This window comes from Protomyctophum parallelum, assembly GCF_964188405.1.
Source record: "Protomyctophum parallelum genome assembly, chromosome: 6".
Lineage (NCBI taxonomy): Eukaryota > Metazoa > Chordata > Actinopteri > Myctophiformes > Myctophidae > Protomyctophum > Protomyctophum parallelum.
The window spans coordinates 33,890,040-33,910,688 of NC_139701.1; the positions used below are offsets into that span (position 1 = coordinate 33,890,040).

General features: G+C 42.0%; 1 protein-coding gene across 1 annotated transcript; it reads left to right on the forward strand.

Annotated features, from left to right (window-relative positions):
- The first annotated feature begins 2,109 nt into the window (after window positions 1–2,109).
- On the forward strand, window positions 2,110–19,548 carry tm4sf18 (transmembrane 4 L six family member 18). The gene is made up of 4 exons (XM_083767073.1): window positions 2,110–2,351; window positions 14,423–14,491; window positions 15,508–15,650; window positions 16,035–19,548. Exons 1-4 carry the CDS (start codon window positions 2,172–2,174, stop codon window positions 16,231–16,233), a joined length of 591 nt encoding a protein of 196 aa, XP_083623199.1. The 5' UTR covers window positions 2,110–2,171; the 3' UTR covers window positions 16,234–19,548.
- The last annotated feature ends 1,101 nt before the right edge of the window (window positions 19,549–20,649 follow it).

Sequence of the window (20,649 nt, forward strand, 5' to 3'; positions counted from 1 at the left end):
CTGTCCCTGACCACATCATTCTGCCTGGGCAGACAAAAAAAAGGCCAAAATGACTTCCAGGGTCCCTGTATTGTAAAGCTGACTGTATGCAAGTGAACATTGTAGGCTAATCATGTATGTTATACTATGCTACTCTAATAAAGTACAAATCTTGATTTCCATTAATTTGAAGTCCATTCAGTAAGGGTGTTTTTAGGTTCCCATACTAGGGCATTCTAGGGCTAGTTCTAGTTTACTAGTCGACTAGTCGCCTTTGGCTAGTTCTAGTTTACTAGTCGACTAGTTGTGTGTTTATTTTCTTTTTTGGAAATAAATATTTGTACATTTAAAAAACTTAAAAATGCGAAGGGCTAGTAACTATAATCTACCTGATCTTGAGGCCTACAAAATGGAGAAAAATAAATAAATAAAACTTTTCTTCTTTTTTTCTTATCAACTAGTCAACTAGTACCAACAAGGTCGACTAGTGGATTTACTAGTCGACTAGTTGCTTAATGCCCTATCCCATACATGTATTTTCGTTTGTATGTCTGCTCTTGCAGAGAGCAGCATCAATGGTAAATCTGTAGTAGTAGAAAGAGCAAGTTGGAGTGGGCTGTTGCTTTTGATCTCCTTACTTTCCCCGATCCTTCCAGTGCCGAGCCATCAGCACCAGAACAGAACCACGTGTTCTGTCCACACCCAACACTGCTGCGTTAATTAGGCCTGCCTGCTGCCTGTTAAACAAGCTCCTTAATGGAATGTAATAGTGTGCCTCATTAGCTGTCAACTCCAGATTACAGCCCAGTTGATCTGGATCTGATGCATTCCAGCTGGATTATAAAACTCATTACAATAATATATGAAACCACACACACTCGCACACACACACACACACACACACACACACACACACTCGCACACACTCGCACTCACTCACTTAGCCTCTTGACACATGCAGGTAGGTCCAAATGAAGGGGGCACAAAGTATCATTCAGTAGGAGTTGTCATGACCTGCTGACCTAGATAGAGGTGCCGAGTTATGTTGATCCAGAGAGTCAGCGAGAAGGTACTGATACAGCCTTGAACAAGGACTGTCAGGTCAACTGTCTTCTGTCTTACAACTCACAACAGAGCACACACTTTGTGTTTTTATTAAAACATCTCTTGCACATCTCCTGCACTGTACTCTGTACTGTATAGTGTATACATATATTTGACCACGCAAGTATTCTGTATCGCCTGGTTGCTAATTTATTCTGCCATTATATTATGTGTTAGTTATTCTGGATACTTTCCCCCTGACTGCAACATACTGTATAGTTATATTTATACACTACTAGTGTCTGTATATGTTCATACTGTTTTTATTTTTTGTTTTGCCAACAAATAAGGTTATTTTAGAAATGTTTTTGCAATAACAAACTGTACATACTTGATACACTTTTTCACTTTAATGTATTAATATTGTTGCTACATTTTCGGAATTGCATTATAGGATTACACTGCTCTACGCCCATTGTGTTTACAGATGCTCTGTGTGCGTGTGTGTGTGTGTGTGTGTGTGTGTGTGGGCTAGGCAAAATTATTTCCATTTAGAAGTGGAATTGAGATACTGTGAAACAGAAGTTAATGAGACACAATATTTCTGAGGGAGCTTAGTTCTTTTGTGCAGAATGTTGTGTGAAGCCCTGCTGCATAAGAGGACACACACACACACACACACACACACACACACACACACACACACACACACACACAGTGGTCTCTGTTCTTGTGGGATTTGTCATATTTCTCTGGCTCAGCTCTCTACAGGGGTTGTTCAGCCCCCTTCCTGTGTGTGTGTGTGTGTGTGTGTGTGTGTGTGTGTGTGTGTGTGTGTGTGTGTGTGTGTGTGTGTGTGTGTGTGTGTGTGTGTGTCCGTCCACATGGGCCTAAATGTATGCTCTCCTGAGGTGCCTTGCGTCATGGCAGAAATCCTTCTGTAAGGGAGGAAATTGCCATTTATGTATGTACAGTACACACACACACACACACACACACACACACACTTCAGGCCCCCATCAGTATTTGTTCATTTCCTCTCCAGCTGGCCTGACCCACCCCTCCTCCTTGTCGCTTTCTCTCCTCTGTCCATTCCCTCGCCGTGCTCTCGTCCCTGCGGTCGGTGGTGTGTTTTTGGGGTTGTTGCTATGTGCTGTTCAGTGGGATTCGCCAGGTCCCTGGGGCTGGCCCTGCTGCCCCTGGCCTTGTGCTCCATCGTGGCCAACCTGCTGCTGCTGTTCCCCATGGGACAGATCACCTACATCCAGGAGGGCCACTTGGCCAAATTCATCTATTACTTTGGCGGACTAGGAGGCGGAGGACTGCTCGTGAGTAGAAAGTATTCTGGTCTTTTGAACCACTTCTAGACCCTTCTATTCTTAGTCAAAATGGACCTGAGTTACAACTAATTGTCTTGGACCACTTTTTCCTCCCACCTAGTGTACATCTATATCTCTTTGCCAAAAATACAAGCTCACGGTGTGCCGCATTATGACGCGCTGTGAGCTTGTAGATCTATTTCTGGCAAATGTTACACCCGGAATATGGATGCTGGCAGTGGTTCAAGTGGTCAATCTTCTCTCTATATTTATAGCTAATTATAGACATTTCAGTTGAAAGAGGAAGGACTGTTTTTAGACGTTTTTTATCCTCTAGCACCCCTACATTTCATTTCATAATTAATACAAAGCCCCCTCACTTATTTTTGACAGTATGGCTGCTGCATGTTCAAGTATATGGTTTTGTGTTTGGATTTTGTAACTTAATAGTAACTTGCGTTTTAGGTGTGGTAGGCTGTCCTCCATCCTCCTACCATCAGTAGCATCATAGAAAATCTCTTTCCTTTTCTCTTCTTGTGTCTGGAATGGCTCATTTGAAATTTCATAATAATACATTCATAAACATTTCCCATCAGTTTTGTTTTGAGACACTTTCATAGTCCTTAATGGGACAACAAGGACATATTGCTGAAATAATTAACGTTTTAATGCAACTGTTATGCTGAAATAATTAATTTTGTTATCCGATAGCCTTAGGGGCCCCTCTAAAAGTGTGATCCTAGAATTGTCCCTAGTGAACCAAGACAATTATTCTCTTTTCTGCACTTCTGTTTTGATGAATTATCAATTTAAGAGTGGCTATATGGAGTTACATTTGTCTCTTTATTAACCAAACAAAAGAAAAATTAACCAAACAAAAGAAAAACATTTGAGAGAGAAAAAATCTAAACAGAACAAAAAACTATTTTTAATTCAAACAAATTAAAAACGCAATCAAAAAATATATTTGCAAGCAAAAAAAAATAAGATTTGAAAGAAAAGAAAAAATAATTGAGAACAAAACTTTAAAAAAAAAAAAAAAAATTAAATTAAAAAAAATTAAATTTTTAAAAAAAATAATAAAAAAAATTAAAAATTAAAAATTAAACTACATAAAACAAAATACTTACTAAATGTTTGGGTAATAATAATATGTGTTGTGCTAAATAAAATGTTTTTAATGTTTTTTTTCCTTCGTTTGCGAATGAAAGTTTTTTTTTTCTCATTGCAAAACGCCTTCTCTCTCAAAACCTATGTCTTTGGTCTCGATTTTTTTTTTCTCTCTCAAAACCTATGTCTTTGGTCTCGATTTTTTTTTCTCTCTCTTGGATTATTTGTGTGAGGGGTGAAAGTTCAGAAGGCGGGTCCTACGCTGAAAAGATGTAAGACACCTCTCCATTGGCCACTGTCTTAAACCCTTGCTTAGGGTGCAAATCTCAACTGTTTTGGACGGGGGTGGGCTCGTTGGAATCGTGTCGCCCCCCTGGGGGTGTCTTTGGGGGGCTCAAGGTTCAGGGACCCCCAGGGACCCCCTGGGACCCCCCAGGGACCCCCAGGGACCCCCTGGGACCCCCCAGGGACCCCCAAATGGTAACTCTGTCATTTCTCAACCGTTTTTGACGGGGGTGGGCTTGTTGTGATTGTGTCGCCCCCCTGGGGGCGTCTTTGTGGGTCTCAAGGTTCAGGGACCCCCCAGGGACCCCCCAGGGACCCCCCAGGGACCCCCTAGGGACCCCCAAATGGTAACTGTCATTTCTCAACTGTTTTGGACGGGGGTGGGCTCGTTGGAATCGTGTCGCCCCCCTGGGGGCGTCTTTAGGGGGCTCAAGGTTCAGGGACCCCGAGGGACCCCCTGGGACCCCCCAGGGACCCCCAAATGGTAACTCTGTCATTTCTCAACTGTTTTGGACGGGGGTGGGCTCGTTGGAATCGTGTCGCCCCCCTGGGGGCGTCTTTGGGGGGCTCAAGGTTCAGGGACCCCCAGGGACCCCCTGGGACCCCCCAGGGACCCCCAAATGGTAACTCTGTCATTTCTCAACCGTTTTTGACGGGGGTGGGCTCGTTGGAATCGTGTCGCCCCCCTGGGGGCGTCTTTAGGGGGCTCAAGGTTCAAGGACCCCGAGGGACCCCCCGGGACCCCCCAGGGACCCCCAAATGGTAACTGTCATTTCTCAACCGTTTTTGACGGGGGTGGGCTCGTTGTGATTGTGTCGCCCCCCTGGGGGCGTCTTTGGGGGTCTCAAGGTTCAGGGACCCCCCCGGGACCACCCAGGGACCCCCAAATGGTAACTCTGTCATTTCTCAACCGTTTTGGACAGGGGTGGGCTTGTTGGAATCGTGTTGCCCCCCTGGGGGCGTTCTCAGGGTTTTGGAGGTTCGGGGACCCCCCGGGACCCCCCAGGGACCCCCAAATGGTAACTCTGTCATTTCTCAACCATTTTGGACAGGGGTGGGCTTGTTGGAATCGTGTTGCCCCCCTGGGGGCGTTCTCAGGGTTTTGTAGGTTCGGGGACCCCCCGGGACCCCCCGGGACAACCAAATGGTAATTCTGTCATTTCTCAACCGTTTTGGACGGGGGTGGGCTCGTTGGAATCGTGTTGCCTCTCTGGGCGCATTATCAGGGTTTTGGAGGTTCGTGGACCCCTGGGGACTTCCACATGGTAACTCTTGACATTTTTATGATAGATCTTTATTGATGGGAGGGAGAGACAGAGAGAACCATTTATATTCATCTGCATATTCTTCTTACTATAGCTCTCTCTCTCACACACTTTGAGAAATTACAGAGTTACCATTTGGGGGTCCCTGGGGGTCCCTGAACCTTGAGACCCCCAAAGACGCCCCCAGGGGGGCGACACAATAACAACGAGCCGTCCAAAACGGTTGAGAAATGACAGAGTTACCATTTGGGGGTCCCGGGGGGTCCCCGAACCTCCAAAACCTTGAGAACGCCACCAGGGGGGGGCGACACGATTCCAAAGAGCCCACCGCCGTCCAAAACAGTTGAGAAATGACAGTTACCATTTGGGGGTCCCTGGGGGGTCCCGGGGGGTCCCTCGGGGTCCCTGAACCTTGAGCCCCCTAAAGACGCCCCCAGGGGGGCGACACCATTCCAACGAGCCCACCGCCGTCCAAAACGGTTGAGAAATGACAGAGTTACCATTTGGGGGTCCCTGGGTGGTCCCGGGGGGTCCCTGAACCTTGAGACCCCCAAAGACGCCCCCAGGGGGGCGACACGATTCCAACGAGCCCACCGCCGTCCAAAACGGTTGAGAAATGACAGAGTTACCATTTGGGGGTCCCTGGGTGGTCCCGGGGGGGTCCCTGAACCTTGAGACCCCCAAAGACGCCCCCAGGGGGGCGACACAATAACAACGAGCCGTCCAAAACGGTTGAGAAATGACAGAGTTACCATTTGGGGGTCCCTGGGGGGTCCCGGGGGGTCCCCGAACCTCCAAAACCTTGAGAACGCCACCAGGGGGGGCGACACGATTCCAAAGAGCCCACCGCCGTCCAAAACAGTTGAGAAATGACAGTTACCATTTGGGGGTCCCGGGGGGTCCCTCGGGGTCCCTGAACCTTGAGCCCCCTAAAGACGCCCCCAGGGGGGCGACACAATCACAACGAGCCCACCGCCGTCCAAAACGGTTGAGAAATGACAGAGTTAACATTTGGGGGTCCCTGGGGGGTCCCGGGGGGTCCCTTGGGGTCCCTGAACCTTGAGCCCCCTAAAGACGCCCCCAGGGGGGCGACACGATTCCAACGAGCCCACCGCCGTCCAAAACGGTTGAGAAATGACAGAGTTACCATTTGGGGGTCCCTGGGGGGTCCCTGGGGGGTCCCTGAACCTTGAGACCCACAAAGACGCCCCCAGGGGGGCGACACAATCACAACAAGCCCACCCCTGTCAAAAACGGTTGAGAAATGACAGAGTTACCATTTGGGGGTCCCTGGGGGGTCCCAGGGGGTCCCTGGGGGTCCCTGAACCTTGAGCCCCCCAAAGACGCCCCCAGGGGGGCGACACGATTCCAACGAGCCCACCCCCGTCCAAAACAGTTGAGATTTGCACCCTAAGCAAGGGTTTAAGACAGTGGCCAATGGAGAGGTGTCTTACATCTTTTCAGCGTAGGACCCGCCTTCTGAACTTTCACCCCTCACACAAATAATCCAAGAGAGAGAAAAAAAAAATCGAGACCAAAGACATAGGTTTTGAGAGAGAAAAAAAAATCGAGACCAAAGACATAGGTTTTGAGAGAGAAGGCGTTTTGCAATGAGAAAAAAAAAACTTTCATTCGCAAACGAAGGAAAAAAAACATTAAAAACATTTTATTTAGCACAACACATATTATTATTACCCAAACATTTAGTAAGTATTTTGTTTTATGTAGTTTAATTTTTAATTTTTAATTTTTTTAATTTTAATTTTTTTTTAATTTTTAAAAGTTTTGTTCTCAATTATTTTTTCTTTTCTTTCAAATCTTATTTTTTTTTGCTTGCAAATATATTTTTTGATTGCGTTTTTAATTTGTTTGAATTAAAAATAGTTTTTTGTTCTGTTTAGATTTTTTCTCTCTCAAATGTTTTTCTTTTGTTTGGTTAATTTTTCTTTTGTTTGGTTAATAAAGAGACAAATGTAACTCCATATGGCTAGTTCTAGTGCTGTCACAAGTGACTTCAAATCACTATGTTCCATTCAGCTGAAATCTGAGTTTAGGTTACTTATTTTTTGTCTCTCCGTAATTTTGGTTACTTTGGCATATGTTCAGCTACATGGACAGCTACATTTAATATTTACATTATACTGAATAATATGTAGTCTGTGGTGGCCTTGTAGGTCAACTGAATTCAGCATAGTTTGAGAAGTTCTGCATCTTTTGACTATTTGCACGAATTTCTCTGGAACTCTGTTTTGACCGAAATACTGTTATGACACCAGTGCTAATGAAATCGCTTTGACCACGGCACATGAACCCTAGTGTGCGTATTCTGGGCCAAACTTTTGGGGAAAATAGCAGATATACAAGCTCTTGAGATCATGAAATTCCATAAAGACATTTGGTGTAGAGGGAAAAAGGGAGCTAGCATAGTATAGGCCGTTGGGCAGTATTCTGTAGGGTCAATTAGTGTACTAAACCAAAAGTATTCATACATATCAATGTATTCAATTCATAAATGTGAAATAAAGTATCATTTGGACCTGAATTTTCGATAGTTACATTAATGTATGTGTATCGTTTTTATAATGTATAGTCAAATCTTGAGTGTTAATTCACAAAACAATGTGAATTAACACTCAAGATTTGAGTGAAAAATAATAAATTAACATTTGGAAATTGAACTGTGTTTGTGCATTTATGATTAGTTGTGGCTTTTATGCCATATCAACCATGTGTATCAAAAATATTAATAATATAATTCAGGTCTAAATGCCTCTTTATGGTTTGTGGATTGAATATATTGATTGCATCTTTTGGGGGAGTTGTTTGCTTCTGTTGTTCATTGTGAACAATGGAGTGTTGTGTGTGTCAATTCATGGTTAAATCCTCATGCCCTATATGTGATAGTTGTACCCACCACCCATTGACTGAACAGAAAGGAGCTGTTCTGTTTGGTTTACTAATAGAACAGAGGAGATGTTGTGTTTTCCTGGACCAGATTAGACTTGTTGAACAGCAGATACAACTGCATTTGTATGTACAAAGTGTCACTCTATATACTGTTTCATTTGATTAGTTCATTCATTTGTTCATGAAAAAGACAAAAGGAAGAGATACTGCGAGATCGTTTGTACAACTGCAGACACATACACACTCATTGTATAATAAAAGGCAATATTTATATTTGTTCCTTGTAAGCGTGAGCTAAAGAAAGACTGTGGATAATGTGGACTATAACACTGGGGTTTCAAACTAAAAGCACTTTGTGCACAGTTTCTATTACAAACAATAATGTTTATCACATAATGGAACTGACACCCCTGTCTGGTGCCAGGTAGCGTGATTGCCACCACTTAACCTGCTGATATCATCCTAAATATTGTGGAGAAAAAAGTTAAAATAACACTCCTGAAAACTTTGGAAGCCAATCGTAGTCAATCAGGATGGAATATGAGAAATCAAACAGACCCGTCTTGATCACATGACGTATAGAGATCATGTGTACCGATTTGTGTGATAATTTGATCAAAAACATACAAAGTTGTACACAGATCGGTGCAGTTATAGGTAAAAACATGAATGGGCCTGTTATAGCGCCACCATGAGATTGATGTGTACATTTTCAAGTGGCATCCAGGGAGTGTGTGTGCAGAGTTTGGCATCAACCGCGCCAACGGTGCCAGAGATTAGCTGTACACGGATGGACGGACGGATTGCAAAACAACTCTCCCCATGCCTTCGGCTGGTGGAGTCAATAATGAAAATATGTAACATACCAGTAATTAACTCATTTTGGTCTGGGAGGGACAGGGGTAAAACTGAGAAAAACAGACCAGATATCACTGAAACGTAACAGAAATATATATATATTTAAAAAAAACATTTATATTAAGACCTTGCATACAATACATTCTGAAAGTGTATTTTGTTGACTTTGAAACTTGCTTAGAGCATCATGCTCCCTGGAGAATGAACCCTAACCTTTTGAGTGACCCCCATTTCCTCTTGTGCCATTCTGAGGCCAAAATGTCAGCCTTGCACACAATCTCATCTGATAGGCAGATTGAAAGATTAACGCTATTACTGACCCCATGGCCTTTATGCTATAGCACTCCCTATACACCAACATATTTGCTTTTTTTTTTTTTTTAAGTACATTTACATAGGGCCTTTCTTTGTATTAGATTAACATCAGAGGAAAGATGATTGAACACAGACAAATAACAAGGTAGACTCCTCTGGATATGGGGCATGTGTATACATACAACCGCCATATTGAGGGGGAAAAATGGCAAGGCACTGCATGCTGCCACTCAAAGTGACTACTGGCTGCAAATCACAGCACATCTTTTCAGGGACTTGTCAGAATCATCAGTTCCTCTTCAGTGACATCAGTTCCTCCTCAGTGACATCACTTCCAAGTCCCGGAAAAAACGTGCTGTGATTGCCAGTAGTCACTTTGAGTGGCAGCGTGCCGTGCCTCCATAAGTAGCATGTCACTCCAGTGAACTGCAGCGGCGAATGACCCTTCCTTCTATGTCTATGATTGAACAGGGAACCTTCCACTTCCGTTTATGTCACTGTGTAGCTTCCTACTTTATTACTTAAAGCTTTTAGGGCTCTAAGGATGGCAACGTTGGTCCATTAAAACCACTACCCACTGTAGTCCTGTTGCTAGCAGGCTCTTAGGCCCTTAGTCTTTGTCACAAGATGACAATACATGATTTGCTGCAGGTGTCAAAAAAAAGATATTTGTTACTCCCAGAGAGAACCTCAAGATTTTTGTCTCTGCTACCTCCAGCTCTGCTTCCTGTCTTTTCCTCAGTGCGACTTCCCTTTCATTCTTGCTGATACTTTCCTATCACACATCACACCTGACACTTTTCTCCACCCATTCCAACATGCTTGCACTCGTTTCCTCACTGTTCCACTTGGGATCCTCTCATTCACACACATGTATTCTGTCTCGCTGCGGCTAACCATCAATCCTCTCCTTTCCAGGGCATATCTCCAGTTCTCCACCTCTCTAGATTATCCTCTACCTGTCCTGTCTATCCTCATCTGTCAGCCTGTCCATCACCATGGCGAACAAGAAAGGGCTCAGTGCTGATCCTTGATGCAGACCCACTTCCACCTTGAACTCCTCTGTCACTCACACCCATAGAACACCTCACCACTGTCTTACAACTTCCATGCATATCCTGCCCCACTCTAACATAGGTTACTTCTCTGTCACTCCAGACTCTCATACAACACCACAGTTCCTCTCTTGGCACACTATCATAATGCTTTCTCCAGATCTACAAAGAAATGTTGCAGTTCCCTCTGACCTTCTCTGAACTTCTCTGTCAACATCTGTAGTACTCTTCCTTGGCAAGTGGGCATGAAACCATACTTAAATAGCCTATATACCGTCCAAACTAGAAAAATGGTGGAGTCTGTAGTTATACTTTGTGTGTGAATAGAAGATTCATCGGGCTAGATTCTAGCCTTTCTTTAGCATGTTCTATCTATTAACATGCTAATTATTCAAATATTTGTATTGACATTTTCCACAAACATGCTAAATACTTTATATTAGAAAGGTTATAAATGTCATCAAAGTTATTCTGGGGATTTGTGCGCACCATGCTGTGTCTTTGAGACCTCAACTCTCATCTGGCTGTTTTTCCTTCTTTTTTTGTCGGTTCTCTCTTGAAATGGCAGAACACTCACAGTCAAAAAGAGCAAAGTTGGACCCTCTGGGATGAATCTATCTATAGCCATCTGTCTTCCTCTGTCTCTCACATCCTCCTTCTTTCCTTCTCCCTCTCCCAGCCTTCCTCTGTCTCTCTTTTCCCCCACGCTCTCTCCTTCCCTCCTCACACTGTCTTCCTGTATGTTAAGGATATAGTTCTTTAGGGGGGCATCCAGGATGTTTATGCAGTGATGTTTTGATCTCTCTCTCTCTTTCTCTCTGTATGTGTGTGTGTGTGTGTGTGTGTGTGTGTGCACTTTTGTGTGTCAAACCTTGAGAACTTAATCCCTCCCTCTGTGAGGATGGGATTTTTCGAGTCCCTGACCTCTGTGATGGAGAAACAGAGCAGAGAGGAGGAGGCAGGAAAGAGAGACGAGGAAGGAGAGAAAGAGAGAGAGGGGGGAGGAGTGAGGAGGAGTGAGGAGGAGAAGGACAGGAAATGCCATCATACAATGGAAATTGTAGAATTGTCATTTTTTTCTCTCTCTCTCTCTCTCTCTTTGTTTCTGGTTTGCTTTTGTTCAATCTTGTGTAAACTGGTTAGCAAAAATCACACGGGTCCGTGAAGTGAGGGGCGCTCTTATCATCATACATCATCTCATTCCGGCCAATCACTCAATTTGCGTCCTCACTTTTCTGTCTTCACGTTTCTGCTCTCACTTTTAGCTTCAATATTTGCCAATCAAAACATTGCTATGAGGTGATCAGCCAATGTTTGTACACCACATTATGCACATAATGTGGTGTAAATACACTGGCTTCAGCAATAATGCTAATTTACATCCGTAGTCCCCATACAGCAAACAAGCAACATTGCTACAATTACAATTTACAATTTAGGCATTTAGCAGACGCTCTTAATCCAGAGCGACTTACAATAAGCAAGAACAAAAGCATGGGAATACATCACAAAAATGCATTTATCATAAAACATGCGTAAGCTAAGAAAGTAACAGTGGAATATCTATATTACTAAAACGATTACACAAAAGGCCTTAAGGGTAAGGCCTTGTTTCCATTGTGGTCCTGTGTATTCAATTCATTGAGCCATTTAAAGACATGTACAATAATATAAAAGACATCATCAACACTAGTAGCAATAACAGGGACCAGTTACAAATTGCTCTTTTATGGCGGTTTTGAAGGAGGGTGAGGAGTCACACTTCTTGATGCGTGCTGGTAGGGAATTCCACATAAATTGGTGGCATATGTAGCAACCCTATTTTTGTGCCGAATCTGGGTTGAACGAGATCAGTGGAGCTCCCTCTGCATGGTGTTGTGCCTGTGTGTCTTTTATGTTATTGCAGTAGTTTGACAGGTACCTGGGTGTCTCTGTAGACTTGCATATCTTGAAGAACAGGCCCATTGCAAGTTGCTTTACTCTACCCTGATCCATCGCACCCTAGTATAATGTGCATCCCTTATGAGCATCATGACATCTGTGATCTCCATATATGGGCATAAAGGGGACAAGGGCAGACAGATACAGACATCTACATATATGGGCATAAAATGGACCAGGACTGACAGATACAGACATCTACATATATGGGCATAAAATGGACCAGGACTGACAGATACAGACATCTACATATATGGGCATAAAATGGACCAGGACTGACAGATCAGAGATCTACATATATGGGCATATCAGTGGGATTGGCGGTGTGATGTAGGTGTGAGGGCCGTATAGCACAAAGGTTCTCAGCGATCCCCCCCAAAATAATCACATTTGAAGTTGAACTTGGGACCCCGCATCCTGACAAGCCCTTGTTATTACATTTTGTTGAACTCGATTCCATTGTGAAAATAGCCGATATACATGCTCACGATGCCTCGCGTTACATGCCGTTGTGAGCAAGTAAATTGGCTTTTTCACAATTTCGGTCCAAATCTGTATGATTAGAACTATTTTTCATAGAGCTTCTTTGGCTTGGAATATGCTCCCCATAAATGTTATGAGACACCAGAAGTAAACTTTCTTAAAAAAAGTTATGTAAACATAAATGGGAGATCACTGGGATTACCAGGCTAATTATCAGTATTATAGAGTGCCAAAGTCCTGACGTCACTCGCTTAGTTAGTTAGTTAGTTAGTTAGTTTCATTTATTGTCCACGTGTGGAAATTCGTCTTCGGTCTCAAACAGTAAAAAACAAACAGTTACAACAACAGCAACAACACTTAACACAATTATTTTTCATGGCAAAAAGTGCAGGACAACAGTGGCAGATACATTGGAAAAGAAAACTAATCTAGCGAGACATTGTATCATTTAGTGCCTTAATGGCATTTGGTATGAAAGAATTTTTAAAAATGTTACGGTTAGCTCTTGGTACTTTGTACCGTCTACCAGAGGGAAGTAGTTGGAACTCGCTGCAGAGTGGATGAGAGGGGTCGTTTGCTATCTTGGTAGCTTTTTTACGAAGTACCTCCTTGTAGATATAGACTAGTTGTTTCTGTCTCTTCCCAATTATTTTTGAGGCTAGATTTACCATTCGCTGCAGCTTGCTTCTTCCTTTGACATTTAGATTGCCAAACCACATTGCCATGTTAAAAGTCAAGATTCCCTCTATCAGGTTTTTATAGACTGTTTCCATGATATGCTTGCTCACTCTAAAGGAGTTGAGCTTGCGTAGTAGGTGGAGGCGTTGGTTACAAGTTTTAAAAATCTGGTCAGTATTTTCACTGAAATTGAGTTTGCTGTCAATATAAGTGCCTAAGTATTTAAAGGTGTCTACTACCTCCACTATTTGTCCACCAATTGTAATGGACTGCACAGGTTCCTTTTCATGAATGACAAGTTCTTTTGTTTTTGTCACATTGATCCCTAAGGAGCTTTTATCGCCTAGTTCCCCCTGGTTCACGGAAGTAATTTCTCAATGGAGAATAACATGGGGTGATCTTAATATTGCCTTGTGGTCCAAAAATAAAGAAGCTGTCTCAGTGTTATTGTCAGGGAGGTGCCTCTGTATCGTTTGCGACAGTCAGTCACTCATGATATACAGTTTCTAGCGAAAATGTAACTAGTTCAGTTGGAGTGACAATAGCGTTTTCTCTCAGTCAGTTCAATTGATTCTTCATATCCATATGAGTGAAGCGTCCGGGGTGACATGTTTATTTTTTCAAACAGTTCTTATTTGAGGCGAACTAAAATCCCCCTATGGGGATTACAATGCAAATACACATTACAATCAACTACATGAACCCATGGATTTGCGCCCTCTACCGATATTGACGTCAGACTTCGGTGCTCTATTATAACTGGATTAGCCTAATTAAAATGTAGTGTCTTACTCAAAAGTGAACTGCAGGCACTGCTCTCTTTGGTCATGGCTTCTTCATCAATACAACTTTTAATTGTGAATTCTCCATAGTCCATAACTCCTTTGTTCTAATCCCAAACAAATGGAGAATATATTATAGCCTAATATCGTCACTGTTCCTCATATGTCCAAAACTGTTACTTTTCAGGATTCAAAAGTAGCAAAAATAGCAGCAAGCACAAAATGCTTCACTTGTGAATCTGCCCAACAGCAACGATATTGTATTAGTAAGCATGCAACTTGCACTGTAGCAAGACAGAGGATCAAATCTGAGTTAAATTTGAATTTAGGATTTTACAGTTCTATGGAGCAACACTATTTGGCTGACATGCAGGACTTTTTTTTTTTCCTTCTGCTTCCAGATGCTGGTTCCAGCTGTGATCTTCACCACTCTGGGGAAATGTAGCTGCTGCTACAATGAGGGCTTAATGGTGAGGAACTAACCCTACCACCATCATTATTTAAGGTCCTACAAACAAGTGGCTCTCAAACCTTTCCTATGATTTCTGTAAAAAAAATGAATCTGCTATCTAAAAAGACTTTAGACTTTTGTGCCAACACCCTTACAAGATTTGAATTCTTAAAATGTTTGTTTAGTCAACATTTCTTTCTGAACACACACACACACACACACACACACACACACACACACACACACACACACACCTACAAGCTCACAGCGCATTGCGATCTTGTAGATTTTGATGCTATATTTGCTGAGGACCGCCTGGAACCACACTTTGAGAACCACTGTTACAAATTTCACTGGAGGGAAGGCTATGTAGCAAGTTCACCGTATTCTGTCTCACGACTGTTCGGTCAAGAGTCACTCTGAAAATATAATTTAAGATTTTTCACTACCACTGTCATAGTCATATAGTAGAGCAGCAGAGAGTACCACAACCTTCCTTCCGTTTATAATCTAATCTGTCATTTACGCTCGTTAATAATGCCAATGCTGTGTCCGTACGAAATTGAATGCTAATGCTAATCCAGACCAAAGAGGTCCACAAAGGTCCTATTGTTAATATAGGCAGTAACACACCACAGTTTAGCAGCTGCTGTTCTCTATCTCCCTAAGCTCTCTATCTCTCTGTGTGTGTGTGTGTGTGTGTGTGTGTGTGTGTGTGTGTGTGTGTGTGTGTGTGTGTGTGTGTGTGTGTGTGTGTGTGTGTGCGCGCGCGAGAGACAGCGAGAGACTGTCGTCTGTCTTATCTGTCTAAAACAGAGATAAACTTTTGAAATGCTATTGCTTTCACGCAGATGGACAGGCAGCGGGAACTCTCTGACAGGGAGAGAGAACACATACACAATTGTTACATAATTGCACTTTTCTTTTTTTTTACAATTCTCATGCTCTCTGTCTATGTCTTTGTCTTGGTGTCTGTCTGTGTCCTTCCATGCCCCCAACACACAACACACACACACACACACTCTCTCTCTCCAGATGTGTGGGTCGGTGCTGGCGGCTGTGGTGGGCCTGGCTGGCTCTGCTTACAGTTTTGTCATGTCAGGGCTGGCCTTGTTGGAGGGACCCCACTGCTTCACATCTCTGGGATGGAAGGACCCCTTTGAACAGCAGGGAGGGAAGTAAGTGGATTAACCCATTAAGACCCCTTTCTAAAAATCAGTGGTGCAAACCTAAATAATATGCTTTAGTTTCACTGGAGTCGCAACCCTGTTTTCTCTTTACTCATTATGTGCACACTTTTTATTTTATTTTATTTTAGGTATAATTAATCAGTGCCACAGTAATTTGAAAGAAGAATGTCCACATGATAACACAATGTATGTACAAATAGTGTGCGATAGACTATCCTTTCTTAACATTGTCTTTTCGGAGGTTCATGTTGCCTCTGATCTACTCTCCCTCTGTCTCCCACTCTTATTCTCTCTGATTCTCCCTCTCCCTGCCTTCCTTCTTTGTGCTTTCCTCTCTTTCCTCTCCCTCTCGGCCTCTCCTGTTTGCCGCAGGTATCTGTTGGAGCCTGAGTCATGGTCGGTGTGTCTGCAGCCTGTACACATAGTAGAGTGGCACGTGACTCTGTTGTGTGTGTTACTGGGCCTGGCCATACTGGAGTTCATTATCTGTCTTCTACAGCTGGGCAACGGTTTGATCAATGCTGTCTGCAGGCCCTGTTGCTACAAACAGGAATATAGTCTCAATGCTTAGGGATCTTGTAGACCAGTAGTTCCCAAACTGGGGGTCAGGATGGGGTGGGGATCCCCAAATTATTTGGGGGGGTTCCCACTCCCCAGATGATTAGCTGTCCAACAATGTCCAACATTGTTTTCTCACTCGACAGTATAACAACTGTGTATACTGTAAGTATAAGTGTACAGGATATCTGCACATTTCTAAAGTTACACATTTCAGTTGATTGACTTTTAAGACCTTTTTAATACCAAATTGTCAATTATTAAGAACGAGGCAAACATTGTGAAAATAGCTTATCTACAACCTCACAACTACTCACAGTTGAGCTTGTAGTTCGGCTATTTTCACAATATTTATCTGTGACACTGAGTCAAACTAAATGTAAAGGCAGCAATTCCAAGTGCTTGTCAGGGTGTCAGTTCAAATTAGCTCTGGTCCATAGCTCTAATGCGTTGCATTTAGAGCTATGTTACACTCGACTTCCGCCGATCGCATGAATGCAGACCAGCCTCTCGTCTTTAGCGTAAATAAAAAGAACGTTTTTGCTACTCACCAAAACAAAGGCGGGGTGTGTCATTATATAGCCTACTTTCCTTAGTGGGAGCACTCTGAGCCCCCCACCACACACTTACTTTTAGTTACCGGTACTCCACTGCGCCTTCTACCGATATTGCCCAGAGTATTGCCTCATAGAGAATACTTTTCCTCCGGTGAAAAAAATATCCCCTTCTGGCCAAGAAGTACCGTTTATACGTGTGGCTGGTCTACATTCATGCGAGCGGTGGAAGTCGAGAGTAACATAGCTCTAAATGCAACGCATTAGAGCTATGGACCAAATGGATCAAATATGATTATTTTGGCGGGTCGCGGCCTGAAAGGTTTGGGAACCCTTGTTGTTGACATGGACATGACATGAATACACATAATGGACACAACAGAAAAGCGCGAGTCGTCAGCGTATACAGTACAGACGTGTGCACACAGATGCAGTACATGCATGCATGTCCTAGAGTCAGCGTTTGGACAAGCACAGACAACCTCAGTCTATAGACACAATCAACATGAAAAATGTGTACATACAGTACAAGTGTGCCAACTTGACCACTGAAGTCCTGCCGTCACTGCCACTAGAGGGCGCTATTCCCCTGGTTCGTGGGGTAATTTATTGTGTTGAAATCCCCACAGGGGTATCTTAGATCGCCTCATGTAAGAATTGTGTCAGAAAAATAAACAAATCACCGGCGATTTTACTCATAAGTATCAACATCAAAATGTACAAACTTACCCAAAGAGTAGGCTAACACAAATTGTGTTACACAATAAACGCTAGAAATTAGTCAGACAACCCATGTCGCACACAACATACATGCACACGTCTATTCTCCATTGACTTGACGGAGCGTGACATAGCGTGTGTGTGTGTGTGTGTTTCTGTTTCTGTGTGTGTTTCCTTACTGCTGTGTTTTTGTTGCATATTTGCTGTGCACAGAGACCCCTTGGGGTGATGTTGCACTATAAATAAAAATAAACTGAAACTGAACGATTAAAATAAATGATGCAGAGCCACCCCCCTGACAGAAAATCCTGGATGATTTGTTTATTTTCCTAACACAGTTCTAAAATTCCGATCTACAGGGAATTCCAACACAGAAAATAACACCATGAACCAGGGAAAAAGCGCTCTCTAGCGGCAGTGATGACATAGTTACACAGTACACTGAGTACAGTACAGTCCATATGGGTCCATTTGGTTATTATGCCTATGAATATCATAGTTACACAGTACAGTCCTATTGGTCCATTTGGTTCCGTTCGTGCACTCTCAGGGTTACACATGAACACTGAGGATTTCACTGTGTACGTGTATAGCCTTACAGTCCAGACATAATGCGCTCACACACTTGACAGCCATGTCAGTGTAAACAGTACAACTTTATTTCACTTTAACTTTTTAGTTATAGATATCTTTATCTTGTTAAAGTGACAAAAATGCCTATTGTCAATAATGATAATAACCAGAAGCTAGTTTCTTGTGTGACTCTCTCAACAGAGAGAAGCATTTTCAAAGTATGAATACATGTCTGTGCTAATCGCTGGATGATTGGCACACATGGAGCAAATGAGCAAAGAAAACAGCAACTAAAATACAATGCATCTGTCAAGTTTGTGATTTTATTTTTTATTTGTATTTATGTTACTTTAATCCCTTGTCATCTCCTGTACACAGCTAGCGCACAAACTACACATATAATCATTGTCAACCTGGTACTGTAGATAGAATGAAACTGGCTAGTGGCCAATGGTAATTATGGTAAGCACTTCTATTTTCATTATTTGTGAAGAATTCTGGAAATTCTGAAAAAGACTTGCCCAAGATAGGGACACCAGGTTGCTAGTGGATGGTGGTACAGTAACTATTGAGAGTGTACAAAATGGAACCAAATGGGCCCACAAAAGTTCATTTGGTTCCATTTATACTCTTTGAGCTATATGAACACTGAGGATTCTACAGCATACAGTAGATTGGAAATGAAAAAGTTTGAGGGTCACTGTTGTAATACCATATACAGAGGCGGATATAACAATGGCATGCATGCCTGTGTATCAACTACACTACTGATTCTTAAGAAAAGTGTGTCTATAATTACACTGGATGGAAATTATATTTATGTTGAAATATACAGTATTAAATTGCCATTCGGCTCATACTTATAATGGCTGTTTGACAGAATTATTATGGAAGCGATTTGTGTAGGAGACTCAGGAAACTGATATATGTTACTCATGTCAGAAGTGTTGTTCGGCTACAGCATAGAACATGAATTATAATTGAAATGCAGGTTCTGTGGGATAAATACAGTTGGAGTTTAAGGCACCAAATGTAGCACTGTCCACAAACAGTGCAGTTTTTCATGACAACCGCCATGTACGGACAATGTCAAAGGAGAGATACGCCAGGAACTATATTGCAGTGCCAGTCCCTTTGAACACACACAGTCATGTAACTTTAGGACATGAATTGATCAATGATTACTTCCTATTCCATGTTTGGCACAAAAGCACAGCATTGCTATGAATGGACATTTCTGTTCTGTTCTTTTCTGTTTCTATTAGTTGGAACACAGATGGAGTTTCTTTAACACAGAGACAGGTTAATGTTTTTTGTGTGTTTTATAATGACATTTGTTACCATTTTCAGAAACTTCTATATTATTTGTGTTGATGTCTTCTGGATGCTATGTCAGTGTTAAAGACATTTTATATTTAGTATCATATTTTTTTAATGTATGTCTGTGTTGCCTTGAGTAAATAAATATTTTCCATTGTAAATGTCTTTGTCATTGTGTCATTTTGATTCTGAATGTGAATGTTTGCACTTGGCTATGGGGAGAGGAAATGTCACAGCCCTTTCTAGGATATTGATTGACATTGACACTTCAATTCACTGACCTACTTCCCAACACATTGGAAGAGGATTAGATTAGATGAATGCATACATTGGCAATCCTGTAGTGGGTCAGTGACGTGACACCCCAAAAAAAGTGTTTTTTTAAAACCTTTAAATAACAGGAATAAAAATGATTTACTTTTGTTCTACTCACTCTCATCTTTATGGAAACATATTTTGTTTTTAGATATTTTATTGGAATCAGAATTTATTCAGCATTTTGTTGTACTTGTGCCTAAAATCGTCATATGGTGTGACATGACAATAATTGTTTATAAAATGAAAATGGAGTACAACTTTCTTAAGTTGCTCACTTTATCAAAGTCCTTTATCATAACTAACCTGTGATCCACTATAGTTTTGTGAAAATGTATTAAATCTGTATATTATTTTCGTAATCAACACTCAATGTGAGGCCCATGTTATCGGTCTTTCAATATATTTTGCATTTATTGTGACAAAACTTTCTCTAAAATTACACAAATATTTGTGACTCTTCCTTAGACTATTTGCTATGTAATCCATAAACATTAATGGTTTCATAATTAATAAAGGTATGATTTTTTCACTATTTGGAACGTCACACCAAATTATTTAGTGTCACACCGTATGATCATATCTTCATTTTTCAAAGCAATCTGTGTTTTAACCTACTTATTAGGGAGTACTGAACTTTACAGATTGATTAAACAATTACTCAGGAAAAACAGCAACAGGAAAATTGCTTTAACTTTGAATAACATGGCAATGACTGAATAAAACGAAATTAAACACAATTTATTGTGGATAGTTGCAGATTTTAGGTGAAAATGTTTAAAACAAATGTTTAAATGGACAAAAGAAACATGGGACTTTGTTATTTATTGCTATATCTGTAGGAAATTACAGTTTGTATCATATGGTGTGACAAAAAAGTCATATGGCGTGACAGGAAAACAGTCACACCATTATGATAAAGTGTCACACCATATTACGTTTTCTGC